This window comes from Coturnix japonica, chromosome 7, assembly GCF_054131305.1.
Source record: "Coturnix japonica strain WE chromosome 7, WE-NBRP24, whole genome shotgun sequence".
In the NCBI taxonomy this organism is placed as follows: domain Eukaryota; kingdom Metazoa; phylum Chordata; class Aves; order Galliformes; family Phasianidae; genus Coturnix; species Coturnix japonica.
The window spans coordinates 18,417,248-18,433,169 of record NC_140669.1 but is presented as its reverse complement, the minus strand read 5'-3'; the positions used below and the strand labels follow the sequence as shown (position 1 = coordinate 18,433,169).

The 15,922-nt window shown below is 40.4% G+C and overlaps 1 protein-coding gene across 3 annotated transcripts in view; it reads left to right on the top strand.

Annotated features, from left to right (window-relative positions):
* Positions 1 to 6,730: 6,730 nt before the first annotated feature.
* The window catches only part of OLA1 (Obg like ATPase 1), an 82,171-nt gene continuing 72,979 nt past the window's right edge, over positions 6,731 to 15,922 (top strand). For 2 of the 3 annotated variants that reach the window (XM_085552557.1, XM_015868445.2), the window contains exons 1-4: positions 6,731 to 6,829; positions 7,057 to 7,157; positions 7,514 to 7,657; positions 11,661 to 11,788. Coding sequence is in view for 2 of the 3 variants with exons in the window: in XM_015868445.2 (XP_015723931.1) it covers positions 7,057 to 7,157; positions 7,514 to 7,657; positions 11,661 to 11,788 (373 nt within the window). In the remaining variant the exon portion in view is untranslated. The remainder of the gene's footprint in view (positions 6,830 to 7,056; positions 7,158 to 7,513; positions 7,658 to 11,660; positions 11,789 to 15,922) is intronic. The other variant, XM_085552556.1, reaches the window with a different exon arrangement.

The following is a 15,922-nucleotide window of genomic DNA, read 5'->3' as shown; positions in this document are numbered from 1 at the left end:
TAGTTTATAGACAAGATGTTTAAAATAGTAACATGAGTGTTTTTTATATCTAATTATCTATTTATGTCTTAAATGAATCTTATGTATCTCCAGGTATTAATCTTTAACTGTAACCACGTGTCAAGCATAGGATCTCCCTTAGCTAGAAGCTGAGCAGGTGAGTGCCTCTCTTGACAAACACTGTTCTTCCTGAGGCACTCTGTGTCTGAGGCTGACTCTCAGCATCATAGAGACCCAATCAATTTGGCGGTTTCCCTTATATAAAAAATCAACCTGCTAAAGGTTTTCCATCTAACACAGAAGTGGCTGCACACTTTCCCTTCCTCTCATAGTAGGTTATTGGTGTTATCTCGGTGCCTTCCCTCAGCCCCACAGCAGCTGTTGCTTCCACTCCAAGGCTTGTACTGCCCTGGCTGTGAATATGCTGACCCTTGTTACCCTGTAGTAAAGGCATGATTATCTGTGTGAAGCAATAAAGCTACTTCCCAAGGCAAAGTTTCCCTTTAATCATGAAATAGGTGAATAAAATGTCTGTATAAATGCATATAAAGACATAGATCAGATGTGGCAAAAGAACAGCACTTTGTGGAAGGCCATGCTCTTATTTTTCTTTGGTACAGAGGCACTGCAAGCAACAGACCATAACTAAACTCTGGTTGAAAATCTCTCTGTCGTCTTTAAGGCATAAAATACTTTGTGAAACCTGTATGCAAGCATGCATGCTTAAATCATGCTGTGGTTGTATCCACAGAAAATCAGAATAGTGAGTCTGCTAATAGCTTTGCAATTGCTGTGCATTTTTGATTTGTGCTGCATCTGCCAATAGTACGTAGATACACATTGTTTCCTTCAGACCTTGGAGGTGAACTAAGTAGGTCAGCTGGAAGGATTTTACTGTTGGTTTATGCAGGTCTTTGTCAAGTGTGGGGAATACCTGGGTGCCTATGTTTAATTCATAAATTAAGGTTGCAATTTATACTCATATTTCTGTGTTCTGGAATAGAATGTCACAGAAGAAGTTATGAAGTAGCTAAGAGGTCCTCTTTTGAATGCTGAAATGTAGCTGTGCTGCAGGCTGCAGCTTTTACCAGAGCATAAGGAAATTTCTAGTATTTTGTGAATGATGTTTTCAAACTTTCTGTGAGTAACATTTTTCCCAGGCTCTAGAAAAGTAAATGAATAGTATTAAGGTAATAATTAGTTTTATTGGAACACTTTAGGTTGCAAAAAGTAATAAGCATGTTAAATTAAAAATCCCTGCATGGTGATCTTCATAGTTTTGTTTCCATTTTTCATCATTTTGCAAATTAGACATAGTGTGCAAAAATGTGCAGTTTTCATTTTGCTTTGAGGTTTTCCAGGTAGCTCTATCAGCCTGTTCTTTCATTAAAATAGACTACCAGCCTGGGAAGTAGCTTAATATGCATTATGGTAGGCCCGGAGTGAGATCTGTGGCTTTTTCTGATAGGACATTTTTGAGGTCAATAATCCAGATCTATCAGAACATTTTTGTACTGTAGAGAATGTTGTCTTTTTTTCTCTACAACTTGTTTCTAAACTTGACTTTTTGGGTGAGGTATGAATTGGACGTCACAGCATAGTAACCAAAGCCAATATCAGCTTTGGCATTTAGTCTGGTCTCTTAACTGCTTGCAGCTAAGTCCATTCAAGGAGAGTGGAGTTAGGCCAGTTTGCAAAGACATTTTCTGTTCCTGTTCTAGGGCATAAGAACATTCGTGATGTGTTCCATAGTTCAACTTCTGAGTATGATTTACTTTTCAGTACAGTCACCCCCAGCACTAAGTAACATGGGGTCTAAGCTTTCTTGTAGATCACTACTGTATCTTTCTAGCAGCCTTTTCAGGTCTTAGGGTTTCATTTGTAGAAAGGAGAAAAAAAGGGCTATGCTAGGATGGTCCTAGAATCTGTAAAGCCTGGAATAAGTCTCTTAGACAGTACTGCATGATCAGTCCAAATTTAAAATACCTTCCTCTGTTTTTAGTAGTAGAAATCACAGAAGTGTTTTTATTTTAGGTTGGTACTTGCTTTTACGCTGCCTCTTTGTCTGGGATCAAATCTGTCTTTAGCACCCACCTCTCAGCATGGAAATCTCAGTACTTATTATACCTGTTAGCCTCATCATCCATGCCGAAGTTACAAAATTTGGCTGAAATATCCAGACTCATAGTCTAGGACTAAAATGTTAATGTGGTGGATCAGACTTATGCTTCTGAGCCATTTAAGTCTGTGGCATTGCAGAAAGTGGTAAGAGGTACTTTCTGCCACCGCAGTGACCAGCTGTGGAGCAGTGCTAACATCGTTGACTATCTCCTACATTCTGCCAATCCTTAAGCAAGAGGAGTGAGAATGAATAAATACAAGTTGCAAAGGATAGTATAAATTCATGAATATGGATGATGGTATAAGGCTAGATTCTCTATGGACTTGGATGAATATACACTTTAAAGAAAAAAAACAAAGCAACAACAACCTATCGAATCCTACCAAGCCTAGTGTTTTAAAACGTTGTATAAAAGTACTGTTCAGCTGGACGATGAGAGCCCTTAAATTCTGCAGAACAGCATTTAGTTTAACTGTGCCCTTGGGCAGCATTTCTTTTCAGGGCTGTCCTGTTGCCTCCCAGTGGCAAGGACCCAGGCAACCCTGGGTTGCTGATGTGGAAAAGCAACTTTGTTCTTCTAACCCCCTGGGTTGCGCTGAACATTGCCCAGTCACAGCGAGGATCAAGGGCTCTGTGTTTATTCCTTCAGTTCTCCAAAACCACTTATTTTTGCAGTTAACGGTGGCTTTGCAGTAAATATATGTTCTGGGAAGAAGAAAGCAAAGAGTATGTTGGTGGCACAAACCACAAGGTGTTTGTTTTATTACTCTGCCTTAAATATTGTTTTTAATCGGGTAGAGTTGCTCTAGGGCTGTTTGACTTCTGCACACATTCAGGCTGTACAGTAAGCTATATTTTGGCAGTATGTTTGTGTTGGAGAGTTAAGCTGACATAATTGCATTCTAGGTGCTTTTTTCTGTTAAACTTACAGAATATATTTCAAGTATCAGTTAGAGTCATTATGGTATAAGCTATGTTGGCCAGTTTGAAGTGAGATTTTTCACCTTTATGATAGATCTGGATAGAAACGTTCAACCAAGTAAGGCAAACTGTGACTCCAGGTGCAACTCAAAAATAAGGATATGTTGGGTGAAGTTTTACATTGCCAAGAGAGGGTTTCTAGTGGATGGAATCAAATGCTTTAAAATCCTTTACCTGTAGTGAAGTGGCCATGCCTAATGGTAATTTAGGTGTGGAAGCTGAGATGAATAGCAGGAATTGTTACAGTTAATTGCATGATGAGGTATGAAGAGCATAAGTTAAACTGTATTAAATCCTGCACAGCTCTTGGATGCACAGCACTGGTTTTTGTCCTGTATTAAACACACTGGAGTAGGGGCAGCAGAAGTGATCAAGATCTTAACAATAGTGTTTTCCTCTTCCAGATTTCAGCTGTTTTCTCAGATATCTAAAATCAGAATTACACATGCTGCAGGCTCTCTCTCTCTTTCTCTCTCTCTCTCTCTCTATATATATATATAAATATGTACACACATAGAAATTATTTACACATTCTAAATACATTCCTTCACATAGCAAACTGCAGATACCTGTATTGTGCTCATGAGAAGAATAAATAAAAGTTAAGCTTAACTGGCTACTAGGTAAATAGCAACCTTCTTGTCACACACAAATATTCATCTAAGTAAATTATTTTTGTTTTAAGGAGATGGTCAAAATGTTTATCTTTTGACAGATACGCCTAAATTAAAAGGATGGACAGCAAAATTGACTGACAAAACATTAGGAGGGTGAGGAAATGTATTTAATGGAAGTGTTTCTCCTGTGGAGCCTTTCGGGATGTTTGTGGTCTTTATAACTCAAGCTAGGTGAATTCAATCTTCATTTTTTGCAATGAAATAGCTTTGCATGACCCCACTTTCAGGACACAGAATAGTATGGGAAGAGTGCACTGTCTAGATCTTTAGAAGGGTGGGAAACCAAGATGTATTTATTCCATGCTGAAAAAAACCAATATGCTCATTTTGTTTACCAAAAAGTTTTATTTGTGAATGTGAAGGCGTGTTACCAGCAAGAACAGACTATTGGTGGTTATCATTATACTAATAGGAAAGCTCTGAGTGGATACAATAGTCTTCTTGTCAGTCAGAGTGTAACAAAATCTTTTGTTAATCAGGAAGGAAATAAGTTGTAACTTTTTTTAAAAATTATTTTTGGTATCTAATTCTACATTACATATGAAAACAGGGAAACAGTCTCCTTTCCTACATTCTTTTTTCTCATGTTCAAGATTATATTCCTCTTATTGTGACCTAGATGATATATAATCTGATGATACTCTCACCTTGACTCCTTCACTCTGGTGTTTTTCAAGTTCTGAGAATTTAATCTTGCGGACTTAAAATAGGACGTGTCGTAAGAACAGTTTTTACAGTCTTCTCTCCTTCAATTTTCTTAGCAGGCAAACACTTGATGGTCTCTGTCTGTAATGGTTCAGAGGAACAGAGAGCCTGAGTTGGAGAAAATGTCTTTAAATTAAAAGCCTTGGTCTGAATTCTGTGACTTTCCACAATTTATTTATTTATTTATTAATGGTTTCTAAATGCACCCTCTTTTTTTTTTTCTTCCCCTTGAATTCTCTGCTGTGTTTCCAGATGGGTACTCTGAAGAGGGTTACCTTGTTATTTATTAAGTTACCATATGAATAGTTGTAAATAAATCCTCATGCATTCTTGTTGGGCTCCTCTTGAGCATTTGCCACCTTTATTAATGTAAATAAGCACAAACAAGATTGTATCAGTATGCCTGTTTCTCAGTGCTCCTTCCATCCAAAAGGGATGTTGATGTGCGCTGCATATCCATGGATGCTGGGTGTTCTACCTTACCATTGCCTTCTCCAGTGCAGGATTGTTGGGTCAGGAAGAAGGCAACCAGGAAAAGTGAACCCCCACCTCTACTTGCAATGAACAGGATTTCTCTTTGCACCTCAATGTTTACCTTTCACTCACATTATTTCCAGAAGGGTCTTGCTCACCATTCACTTACAAGCAGAAATCACCCCAGAAAGCTTTTGGAGATCACATTTGACAAAGAAGCCTCTATGGGAGGACATCCTAGATAACGGCATGACATCTTTTGACAGATCCAATTTAGGCTGAGAGAACTGTTGTTTTCTTGCTGATTTATTTATTTTTGGCATGCTGTTTTAACAGAAATTAGATGAAGTTAGATGAAAAATCCCAGGAGGGGAGTAAACGCTTCGAAAGGGCTGACAATAGCAGGACTAGGGGAAATGGTTTTAAGTTAAAAGAGGGAAGATTTAGGTTGGATGTTAGGGGGAAGTTCTTCATTAAGAGAGTGGTTAGGCCCTGGAACAGGCTGCCCAGGGAGGTTGTGGATGCCCCGTCCTTGGAGGTGTTCAAGGCCAGGTTGGACGGGGCCCTGGGCAACCTGATCTAGTAAAGGTGTATGTTTGGTGGCCCTGCCAGGCAGGGGGGTTGGAACTACATTATCCTTGAGGTCCCTTCCAACCCGGGTCATTCTGTGATTCTGTGAAAAATGAATTGTTCTTTGGTTAAAATAGTTTTAAAAACCCACTAAAACTACACGTGCAGCTAAGGTAAATATTTGCATTCCTCTAAGTGTCTGAAGACAACACGAACAAAGATGTATGACCCAAGAAAATAATGATCTGGGCATATAATGCAGCCTGAGTCTAATTATTATGGAATCATTTTCAAATCTTCCTTTTTTTATGCTCAGAAAATGATGCAATCAAAGTAATTTGATTGGGGAATTAGTGGTCTTGATGTCTCTTGTAGGTAGTTAACCACCTTCAGTGCATTCTCAGATTAAAATTATATATTTGTTTCTTTGAAAGAGAAAATTGAAAAATTCTTTGGAGCTACTCTGGTAGTTATAAGAATGAAGTATCCAGGCTGTGTTGCCTTATGCCCTGTAGAAATACTGACTTTGAAAGTCATCCTCTTCTTCCCAGAACTGAGCAGAGGGTCACATCCAGTCCTGCATCTGGAGGTTGAAGGGTCTCTGTATTCCTGCATTCTCCTTCATAGGAACAGTGGAGCTGATTCTGTAGAGTCATTGCTGAAGCAGCGAAGACGTGGATTATTATACTAATGATCACTCATTATAGACTAAACTCCTGTTTACAGGTTAAATGGGACCCCTGCGTGGAGGTAATTTTTCTAGCACAACCGTAACATCTTGCACATCCCTTTTGCTTCTTTCTGCCTTGCCCAGCCCATTTTGGCAGGCCGTGCTGCACAAACCACTCAGTGCTCAATGCTCCATTGCAGGAAGGTAGGGCTGGGGCCTGCAGGCTCTTCTCCCACCTCCTGCTGAGCCTCTGACTCCTCAGGCTTGGGCTGCCTGATACGTGAAACCAAGGTCGTCTTTTGTTTTTATTTGTTAACCAGCCCATTTCTTTGACTCTTTGCTGAGTTCTCTGGGAGGAGGATGCCTGTTTCATCCTGTCAGGAGGATAACCCGTACTGGTTGGTGGCTATGCGAGCTCAGCAAGCTGCTGCCTGTCAGCACTAGGAAGCCGCCCCGCTCCGCCCTCCTCCCTCCGCCGACCTTTCCCCTCTCGTGTGCCCGGCCAATGGGCGAAGCGGCCCCGCCTGTTCCGCCGCCGGCAGCTTCAGGGCCGGCGTGTCCGCCTCCGCGTGTCAGTGCTGCCGTTCCGCTCCGCTGGGCCCCGGCCGCCGCTTCGTCCCGTCCCGCGAGGTGAGTCCGCCCACCCGTCCTCCTGTCTCTCAGACCCTGCCTCTCTGTCCCCCTCCTCCCTTTCCCCTCCCTTCCCTTCCCCTCCCGTGGCGGCGCGGCAGGCCCGGCAGCAGCAGGAGGCAGCAGGCCGCACTGCGCCCCGCACAGCCGGGGGCTGCCGGGCACCTCCTGGGGGTGTCGGCAGGGGAGGTGCGAGTCCCTCACCGAGCGCTGCTCTGCGTCCTCAGATGGCCCCGAAGAAGGCAGGCGATGGGGTGAAGGCTCATCCGATTATCGGCAGGTTCGGGACGTCCCTGAAGATCGGGATCGTCGGGCTGCCCAACGTTGGGTAGGTGCCCGCCTGCCGCTTCCTGCCCGCCGGGTTGTTTGCTTATGGGGAGGAGGGGTGAGTGGCACTGGTAGCAGCAGCGAAGAGGGCTGCCCCTCTTGGAACTTGTGGAGGGATGGTGAGGACAGAGCTCGCGTTTGAAGCGGGGGTGTGTGGGGGAGAGGTGGTGGAAGGTGGCTCCGGTGTGTGCAGGGAGTTGTAAGCGTGTGTATTTTACTAGGGGCGGTGCAATGGGCCCTGCTGCTGAAGTAGAGGAGCTACAATTATAGCTCAGTACTGAGTGTGGTTTGAGGAAAGATGTGTTTCTACCTTGTAAATTCTGCTAATTCGGAATTGTTGAACAACATTTCTTACAGGAAATCCACGTTTTTCAATGTGTTAACAAAGAGCCAAGCGGCAGCAGAGAATTTTCCTTTCTGTACTATTGACCCAAATGAGAGTCGAGTTCCTGTGCCTGATGACAGGTTTGACTTCCTGTGTCAGTACCACAAGCCTCCAAGGTAACTTGAGTTCTAAGTTTGTTCTTTCTTGCTTAAGTGCTTGAAGTAGCGTTACTGAAAACAAACTTTTCACAGATGTTTACTGTATATACAACACTTTTGTTTTTACTGGTGTCTCCTTTAATATGTGTGGAAACTGGATTCTTGTTTGGAAATGAAAGTGTAAGGTGCTATCAGATCCATCATTGATCAGGAGTACGTTTGTTAGCTTGCTTCCATCTATAGTTCCTGTGTACTTTTTTATTGATTGAAAAAATACACTGACACGGAGCTGATTACTTAAGCGAGTTATTGTAACTTACTTTTCAGTCCCAAGTGAGTATTAAGCTTGTTTGCTAATATACAGGTTAAAAATGAGACAAAGCTTTCGGGCTGTTGGTTGTGAAGAAATAATGATGTGGTTTATCAAGTTATTTTTTTTTTAAGACCAAGTTATAAATTATGGTATTATTACTGCTTGGCTACATGAACACTCTTCTTGTTTAGCTGTCATCAGCTACTTATAAATCAGTGAAGTGACCAAGAGATAAGTATTTCTTCCTGCTCACCTCCTGTTGCCATCCTAAAGGAATTCATGGCCTCCCTCTCTGGGGGAAAAAGAAAATAAACACATCAGCAGCACAAAACACCCTTAAGTATTATTGAATATTGTCATTGGATAGTAAGTTGGGTACAAGAAGTAAATCTACTTTCACTTGAATGGTATTTAGGCTTTTATTTTAAAAATAGAGTGTTTGTTACTTAAAATGAATGAGTGTGGGGGTTAGTGGGTAGCTCCTCTGGGTTTAGTTACTTACAGAAGCAGTAATGGTGAGTACAGCCTCCAGTAGCCAGGAGAGATGTTGTGCTGCTTTGCTCTGTCAGGAAACAAGCCAGAATTGGCTTTCTAAGAAGTTGTCATGTTGTAGGTATTTTGTGTTGCTACTTTTATATTTCTGACTTGTCAAGTCCTGAGAGGGTGACTCCTGCTTAAAGCATACAAATGCTTGGGAAGTTGCTCTTTCTCAAACAGATCTGATGTAAAGTTTTTAAAGGCAGAAGAGGCTGTACTGGAACCTGGAGATGAGTAACATCTGTTTTTAACAAAGAGAAAAGAGATGGGCATTTTACCCTGATGCTGATTAATCTGTTCTGTTGCTGTGTCAGACTGTGGAACAGGCAGAACTTGAAATGGTAGATAAATTTATTGAGCTGTTTGGGAAATGAGCACAAAGCAAGAGCTGAGAGAATTTTCAAGCAGGTGTGTTGGAGAAGATCTGCATTATGAGCTTAGTTGGACCTTTCACGTGTCTTTTTGGGGTCTTCTGGTGCGTGTGAGGTTTTGTTACACTGTACTTAATACAGGGAAATTGTTGGGGTGGTGTTGGAGAAGAAAGTTTGGAAATACAGAATAGAAATGAAAGTAGAGCTTTCTGGCTGTGATGCTTCAATGTGAAGTCAAAGCCTTAGGTGCATGATGCCTGCAAAGTCTCACAACTGCATGACTAGTTGTACTGAATGGTTGCTCATGGAAGCTTAGGAAATAAACGTATGCCTTCCTTCCTCTCAAATTTTTGCATAAATACATTTATACAACATTGCAGGCTGTGTGCATGTGTTTGTCTAAAAAAGCAAGAGAAGAAAGTGGTGTTTGTTACCTGGGATCTTCTTATACCTTGGGCTGGAAAATAAAGCGCGCTTAAGATCCAAGAAACTCTTAAACCACCACTGCTTGAGAAATAGACATTGCCTTTTAAAAAACTCAGTTTTTAATAGGAACTTGAAACAAATTGGTAGGAAAGATGCCTATTTTAAATGAATAAGCCTTTGGATGCATCACTCTGTTCTTGATGTAATACACTGACCATCAAATTACAAAGCTGCTCCTCCTTTGCCCCAGCGATTGTTGTGATCTTTGCTATAGTGTATGTTGTACAGTGAGGACAGTGTGCTGGCACTGTTGCTGGATTTCTCAGCGAGGTTAATAAATAAATAGAAATCCTTGCTCCAAGATTGTGTGTGCTTAAAATATAGAGGCACTTCTGGATGCTGCGGTGTTTCGTGTTACAAATCACTGTGACATGCTTCGTGGTAGATCAGTGTTGCACTGATGTGTGCAAATGATCTGTTGGTGCCACCTGTTCCTGGTGATCATGTGAAGCTCAGTGACATTCATCTAATGCTGGCTAACAAATCTTAAGAAATGGAAATTAATCTGTTTAGGGAAGGGTGGAAAAAAATCCAGGAGTTTTTCTTCTTTGAAAGTATTGAAGCACTTGATACGTGTGGCACTTTCTCCCCTGTTTTTGTAGCATTTGTTTGCTTAATTTCATGATGTTTGCTGTCTTTCAGAGCATAGGCAAGTGTGAATAGTTCTTGCATTTTTCTCTTGTGTTTATCTGTGATGAAATAGAGCTTCAGGTTTAGGTAGTGGGCTACTGGGAGCAGTGATGTTTTGCTTTGCTTAGGGTGTTAGTTTTGAGATGGAGAAACCATCCTGGGAACCTGGATATTCTTTGAAGACCTTTGAAAGTCTCTTTTCTATTAGTCAGTTGTGAAATAAATATGCTGGTGTTTGGCTTCCACTGTCTGACAAGTGCAGTTGATTCAGGCGATAGTGGTCTATCTGCATATGAAGAAGGCTGTTTTGCTCTCGTGTGCCATCGCTGTAGTGAAGAGTTCTTCTCATGTTTGGCCAGGAAGCTAATTGTACAGAATTGGTAGAGGAAAGAAAACATTCCTAACACAACCTTTGTTTTTCTTAAAATAGTTTAAAATCGCAATGGGGAAGTGCTTTACAGAGTGGTGTTTCTGTACCTTGCTGTTAAGTTAGTTACCAGAAAGCAAGGAATTCTGATAATTCTGATGGATAAGTTGCTGCTATTTGTAGTGAGGGTTTTATTAGCTCTGTATTTCTATCAGGTGAAAGGAATTAATTACTGTGTTAATGCATTTATGGGATTATTGGTTTCTGCCTTCAGAACGTGTGTTACCTTCGGTAGCACCTTAATGGTCACTGATTGCTGTTTCCATCTGAGCTTATGTACTGGTTATTTATTTAAAAAAAAAAAAAGATGGAATTTGCTAAGAAAACCATTGTGGGACAAAAGTGTGAGGCTTTCAAAGTTTATTTACTTCAAAAGGTATTTAATTTCTTTCTCAAGCTATGTTGTAATATTTTCTTCCGTATTTTCTAACCTCACCATTTTGAGTATTGTGCTGTGTTGTGCTGGTTTCTAATCACATCACGAAGTTACAAATGGTGTAAAACATATCATTAAGTTCCTGCCTAACCCGGCAGGTTTAGTGATGCTTTGAACTTCACCTTAGTGAAGATGATGATTTTATCCAGATCCTGTACTATGAGGTCAGTTTATTACTGAAGAAATCATTTTTCTTGTGGAGTGTTAGAGGAATGTTGAAGACAAAAATGAGAGGCTTCATAGCTTTAGTCACACCTTTTCATCAGCATTATGAAGACTGTGGATTTGGACACCTTCTGTTTCATCTGTGGTTGATAAGATGGTTAACTATTGTATTTATCTTAGCATGGTACTTATGAAATATAAGGGTGACAATTTAAGTCATTAGATGGAAATTAAGTACTGTACCTTTTGTTGACATGTGTTTTGAAGCCACTGGGTTGGAGGTCCTGATGCCTAAGGCTTGATTTTTGTAGCTTTTCCAATGAGGAATTGGCAGCATTTCAGCAGGATTCTCTCTGCCACTGTTAAGGGTTGTATGGCCATCTGCGCAGGTTACATGAAGGTGCTCTCAGTCTGTTTTATCGCAGTTTTGGTGGACGCTTTTCCTCAGATGGATTTTGAGATTGTTTGAAAGAACCAGCTTTACTTGAAGGAGGGGTGGGAAATCTTGGTGCTTTGTAACATGGGTATAGAGTTATAAAGATATTGTTATGTTCAACTTGTCATAGGGAAAAAAGCTTATTTTCATATTCTGGATTTGTGTTGAACATTTTGACCAATGTGCTTCAATAAAGAGACTTTCAACTTTTATCTTCCAGCAAAATTCCAGCCTTTCTGAACGTAGTGGATATTGCTGGCCTTGTGAAAGGAGCCCATACCGGCCAAGGCTTAGGAAATTCCTTTTTGTCTCATATTAACGCCTGTGATGGGATCTTTCATCTGATGCGTACGTAAACTCCATTTTTTAAGTTGACTCTATAGCTTAAGGATAGTATTGCTGTACTTTAACAACTGTTGAACAGTTAGCCAATAAATTATAACTGTTTTTACTTGTCAACCCAAAGTCATCAAGTTCAGGGTTCTCCCTATTCAGTCTCTCCCCCAAAAAGCCCAAAAACACTACAACGAACTTGAAAATAACTAAAGAACCTCATCTTCTGCTAAATAGTGAGTATATCTTTGTTTATGGTCATTGTGCTGAAGACTTAAAAGTGAACTGAATTTTTGGAAAAATTAAGGCTATTCTGAAAGTAATGCCTCCAATTTTATTATATTGGCCCATGACATCAGAAGCAGACATGGGCAGTGTGACAGCAGAGTTTGAACCTTCCCATCAGTATTCCAATACATGCTGTGTGACAGCTGGCAGCAGAGTGGTGGTGTGACAGAGTGGCCTCTGACATCGAAATGTGGGTGAAGAGTGGGTGTGCCCTTGAACTTCTCCATGTGGAATAATTGACACCAGTTGATGTTTATCGATTCTTGTTTAGTGTGTAAGGAGACCAGACAGTGGATGTAGTACATGAGGTGGTGGATGGTGTTTTGGCAATGATGCTGTGCCATAGCACCTGTTGGACAGTGATCACCTCCACTGCTGCAGATTTTTAGGAATGCAGTGTTCACCTGTTCATCACTGGCAAAAAAGTGTAACTGATGATGGTGACTATATTTAAAAACAGGGTTTTGTAGCTGAGGTGCTTTTTGTATGTGTGATAATTTCTGTGGAAGTAAATAGGAGGCATTACTTTTGGAGCAATGTACATAGAAATGGTTGGTAGAAAAAGAAAATGCTGAGTTAGTAGCAAATTCTAGAGCTTTGTTCTTAAGGTCAAGCCTCGCGTCTGTCCTTGTGCTGATTTTTCTGTGACTTTTCCCGAATCCCTGTGACTTCTGAGTACTTTTCATTTAGACCAACACAAAACCTAAAGGCGTGGAATATTACGGTAGTGATTTAGATGGCTAGAACCGTTGCTCCCTTGAATGCAAACATATACTTTGAATAGAATAGAAAATCATGGCACACTGATTGCAGCCAAGCACTTAACGTTATTTAAAATATTGTGAGAAAGTGAGGACAGTTCTTCAGTTGGATAGAGTGAAGTAAGTACTTTGATCTTCTGTATTGCATTAGGAAGTAGTTCCACATGTGAAGGCTGTACCAATATATTCGTGTATTCTGAATGTTCATGTTCTGATATCTGAGAACTGTTACTACAGTATCATTAGGATAAAGGTGAAATAGGGCTCTCTAGTGTCTTGCTGGGTTTTTAATTACTGTTTTGTCTGATGTATGTAAGTTGAGACCAAGTGATGAACTGTTTAGACTTGCTCTCTTTCATATTTGTCATATTTGGTGCTTGCAAAGGAACAAGTTGATATATTATCCAGTACAGAAAATGCTTTTATATATATTTATATATATAGTGTAATCCTATGTGTCTGTTTCAGGCAGCTATTAAAAAGGTTAATGTTATTTGTCATCATTTTTGGGATTTGAAAAAGCAACAAGACTGTTTCTAGACAGAACAATTATCTACAATTTACACAACACAAACTCACGTTAGAATTGATAACTCAGTCAAATTGTTTTATATGTCATGCCAGAGCATAAAAATGTATAAACCTTTTCTATATGTCGAAATGTTTTTTATTCTCTCCCAGCTTTCAAAATTATTTCCACTTTAAAAATTCTTTCTTATGAGTCTGTGGCATGTCTGGTACATGCACTATTTGTCAAAGTTTACAAACCACACAAACTTTGTGTGAATCCTTAAACTTTACAGGTCCTGAGAGAATGAAGCTTCTTTGTTGCCTTTTATTGGAGCTCAGTCCACATTCTTAATGGGCTATCTGCTGTAAGGAGCCAGTGTCCTGGGAGTGGCCATCAGTTCTGAGCCCAGCTCGTAGGCACTGGGTTTCTGTAACAGTGCAGAAGGTGTCTTGACAGCAATCCAAACAGATTGCTTCTGTTATAGGGAGAAGGCTGTGGACTGGTCAGTGGGCCTTTGTGTGCCAGCAAGAAGGGATGTAGGTGTTACTGAAGGTTGAGAAATGCAGGTGACAGAAATGCTCTTGGGGAGAGATGCACTAAAAAGTGATCTGGGGAAATAAGCAGGAAGTACTAAGAAGCTGCTGGGCTATTGCATGGCATTGTCAGGTAAAAATGAGAACAAACCAGTCAGCAACAGGGAGATGACTTCAAAATGGAAAGAGATTTTTAGGTCATCACTTTTCAAAGCGTCAAAAATTTAGTGTTTGCCTTCACTTTTGCTCTGAGTTATCTGGAACAAATTTTCACCTCAGAGCACTGAAACCATTGCTCACAATCTTTAGCCTGTTTTGTCATGCATCACTGCTGCATGTGTTAATGGCTAGCATGTGCAGCAGAGCCTCTCAGAGAATTGGCCTTTTCTTCTCTTTGCATGGCAGGCAGAAGGTCAAAAGTGGGTCACTGTGGGGTCTTCAGTATATTCAGGTATGCAGATCTTGAAGAAAGGCTTGTTGGGCAAACTGATGGGTGCATCATCCTGAAACTGAAAACGTGGTGGCCCAGATGGGTTTGGGTTTTAGGAAACTTACTGGCCATTATCAGCGTAATCATCTAATTTCTCCAAGAGTAAGTAGATAGGTGTGACTTCACTGCAGAAATATATCCTTACCCAGCCATGCAGTTGTGGAGAACAATGAGAGGAGAAGCAGAAAAAAACTTATGGGAACAAAAAGGCTTATCAGCTTCTCTAAAGATGGGATTTATATTACCAGACACCATAGGAACAGGATTGGTGGAAAAATTGTTTTCTTTAGGTAGTGTTTTGCATTTCCCGGGTAGCGTAGGTTTACTCTAGACAAATAAACTTAGAAAGATGTTAAGAGTCATATTGCTGAAGTTCCTGTATGATTGCCATATTTCTTTGATTAAGCATCACAGGTATTTTGAGATATGACTTTATGTGTGTGCTTGAATTTGTAGCAAATGTAGCTTTCTTTACTTGGAAAAATGTGTTAATCCTGGAAAGAAAAACCAGATATCCCATGTTTATAAATAGCTTTTTATGCAGATCTTGCCAGGCTCATTTTATCTTTGTATTGATGAACCCCATTCAGGAGGATTGTCCTTTGCACTGAATTTCTGTTCCTTTTAATTGACTTGCATAATAGGTAATGCAACGAGACAAACTTCAGGCAACTCACTAAAGTCCTAGCGTAATGGTTTGGGTCCTGTTTTTCTTTATTCACTGGGAATATATTGAAAATCTATATTTGTTTTTACATTAAGACAGGAGTTTTGTCTGTAGCTGTTAGCTCCCATAACAGCATTCCCTGGTGCTTCCCCTGAGGTTTCCAAAGAAAGTTGTTGGGTATCAGTTTGCCTACCACCAGGCATTTAGGCTTGACAGCTGCAGCTGTGATACCCGCGTCAGTAATTACAGTTACCTTTCTCTTGAAACTGGAAGTTGTGCATGATGTTCACCTGTGTTGTTTCTTGCATAGTGTTAAGCTGGGATGAAAAGAGATTTCTCTAATTCTTAAGTTTCCTTACTTCATTTCAATACAGGCAAGTACGCTGTGGGCCTTGAAATGGCCCTGGGTTTTCAGTCTTCATATGTCCATATCGTAGGTACACTGTTACCTTTCACTGAAACATGGTATTTGTTTAAATCAACGAATACAATGTTTTCATGTTTTAGCTACACTTTATCTACAATGAAGCAGCAACAAATGGGAGGTAGAGTAATTGGATAAGTAGAAGCCCATCTGTTAGAGCGTGGCTGTATTTCTGTGTGATTCTGCATGAAGGGGTTTCTCTTAGTTCAGCAAATGAGGCATCAAGAGGAGAGCTGTATATATTTCTTGTTTAATATTTCTTATAGTTTTTTTTCCCCCCTATTTAAGAGCACAAACTGAAATTGAATTACATTGAGGTAAATGAGTTGATTTCAATACCTTTATTGTGATTTCAGAGATTATCTCTGGAGGAAAAGGAATATATTTTTTTTTTTATTTCTGGCCAAATCCAAGTGTGATAACATTGGTCCAAACAGTTATACTTGCTTTACTTGCTTATTGTTGGCTGAATGAA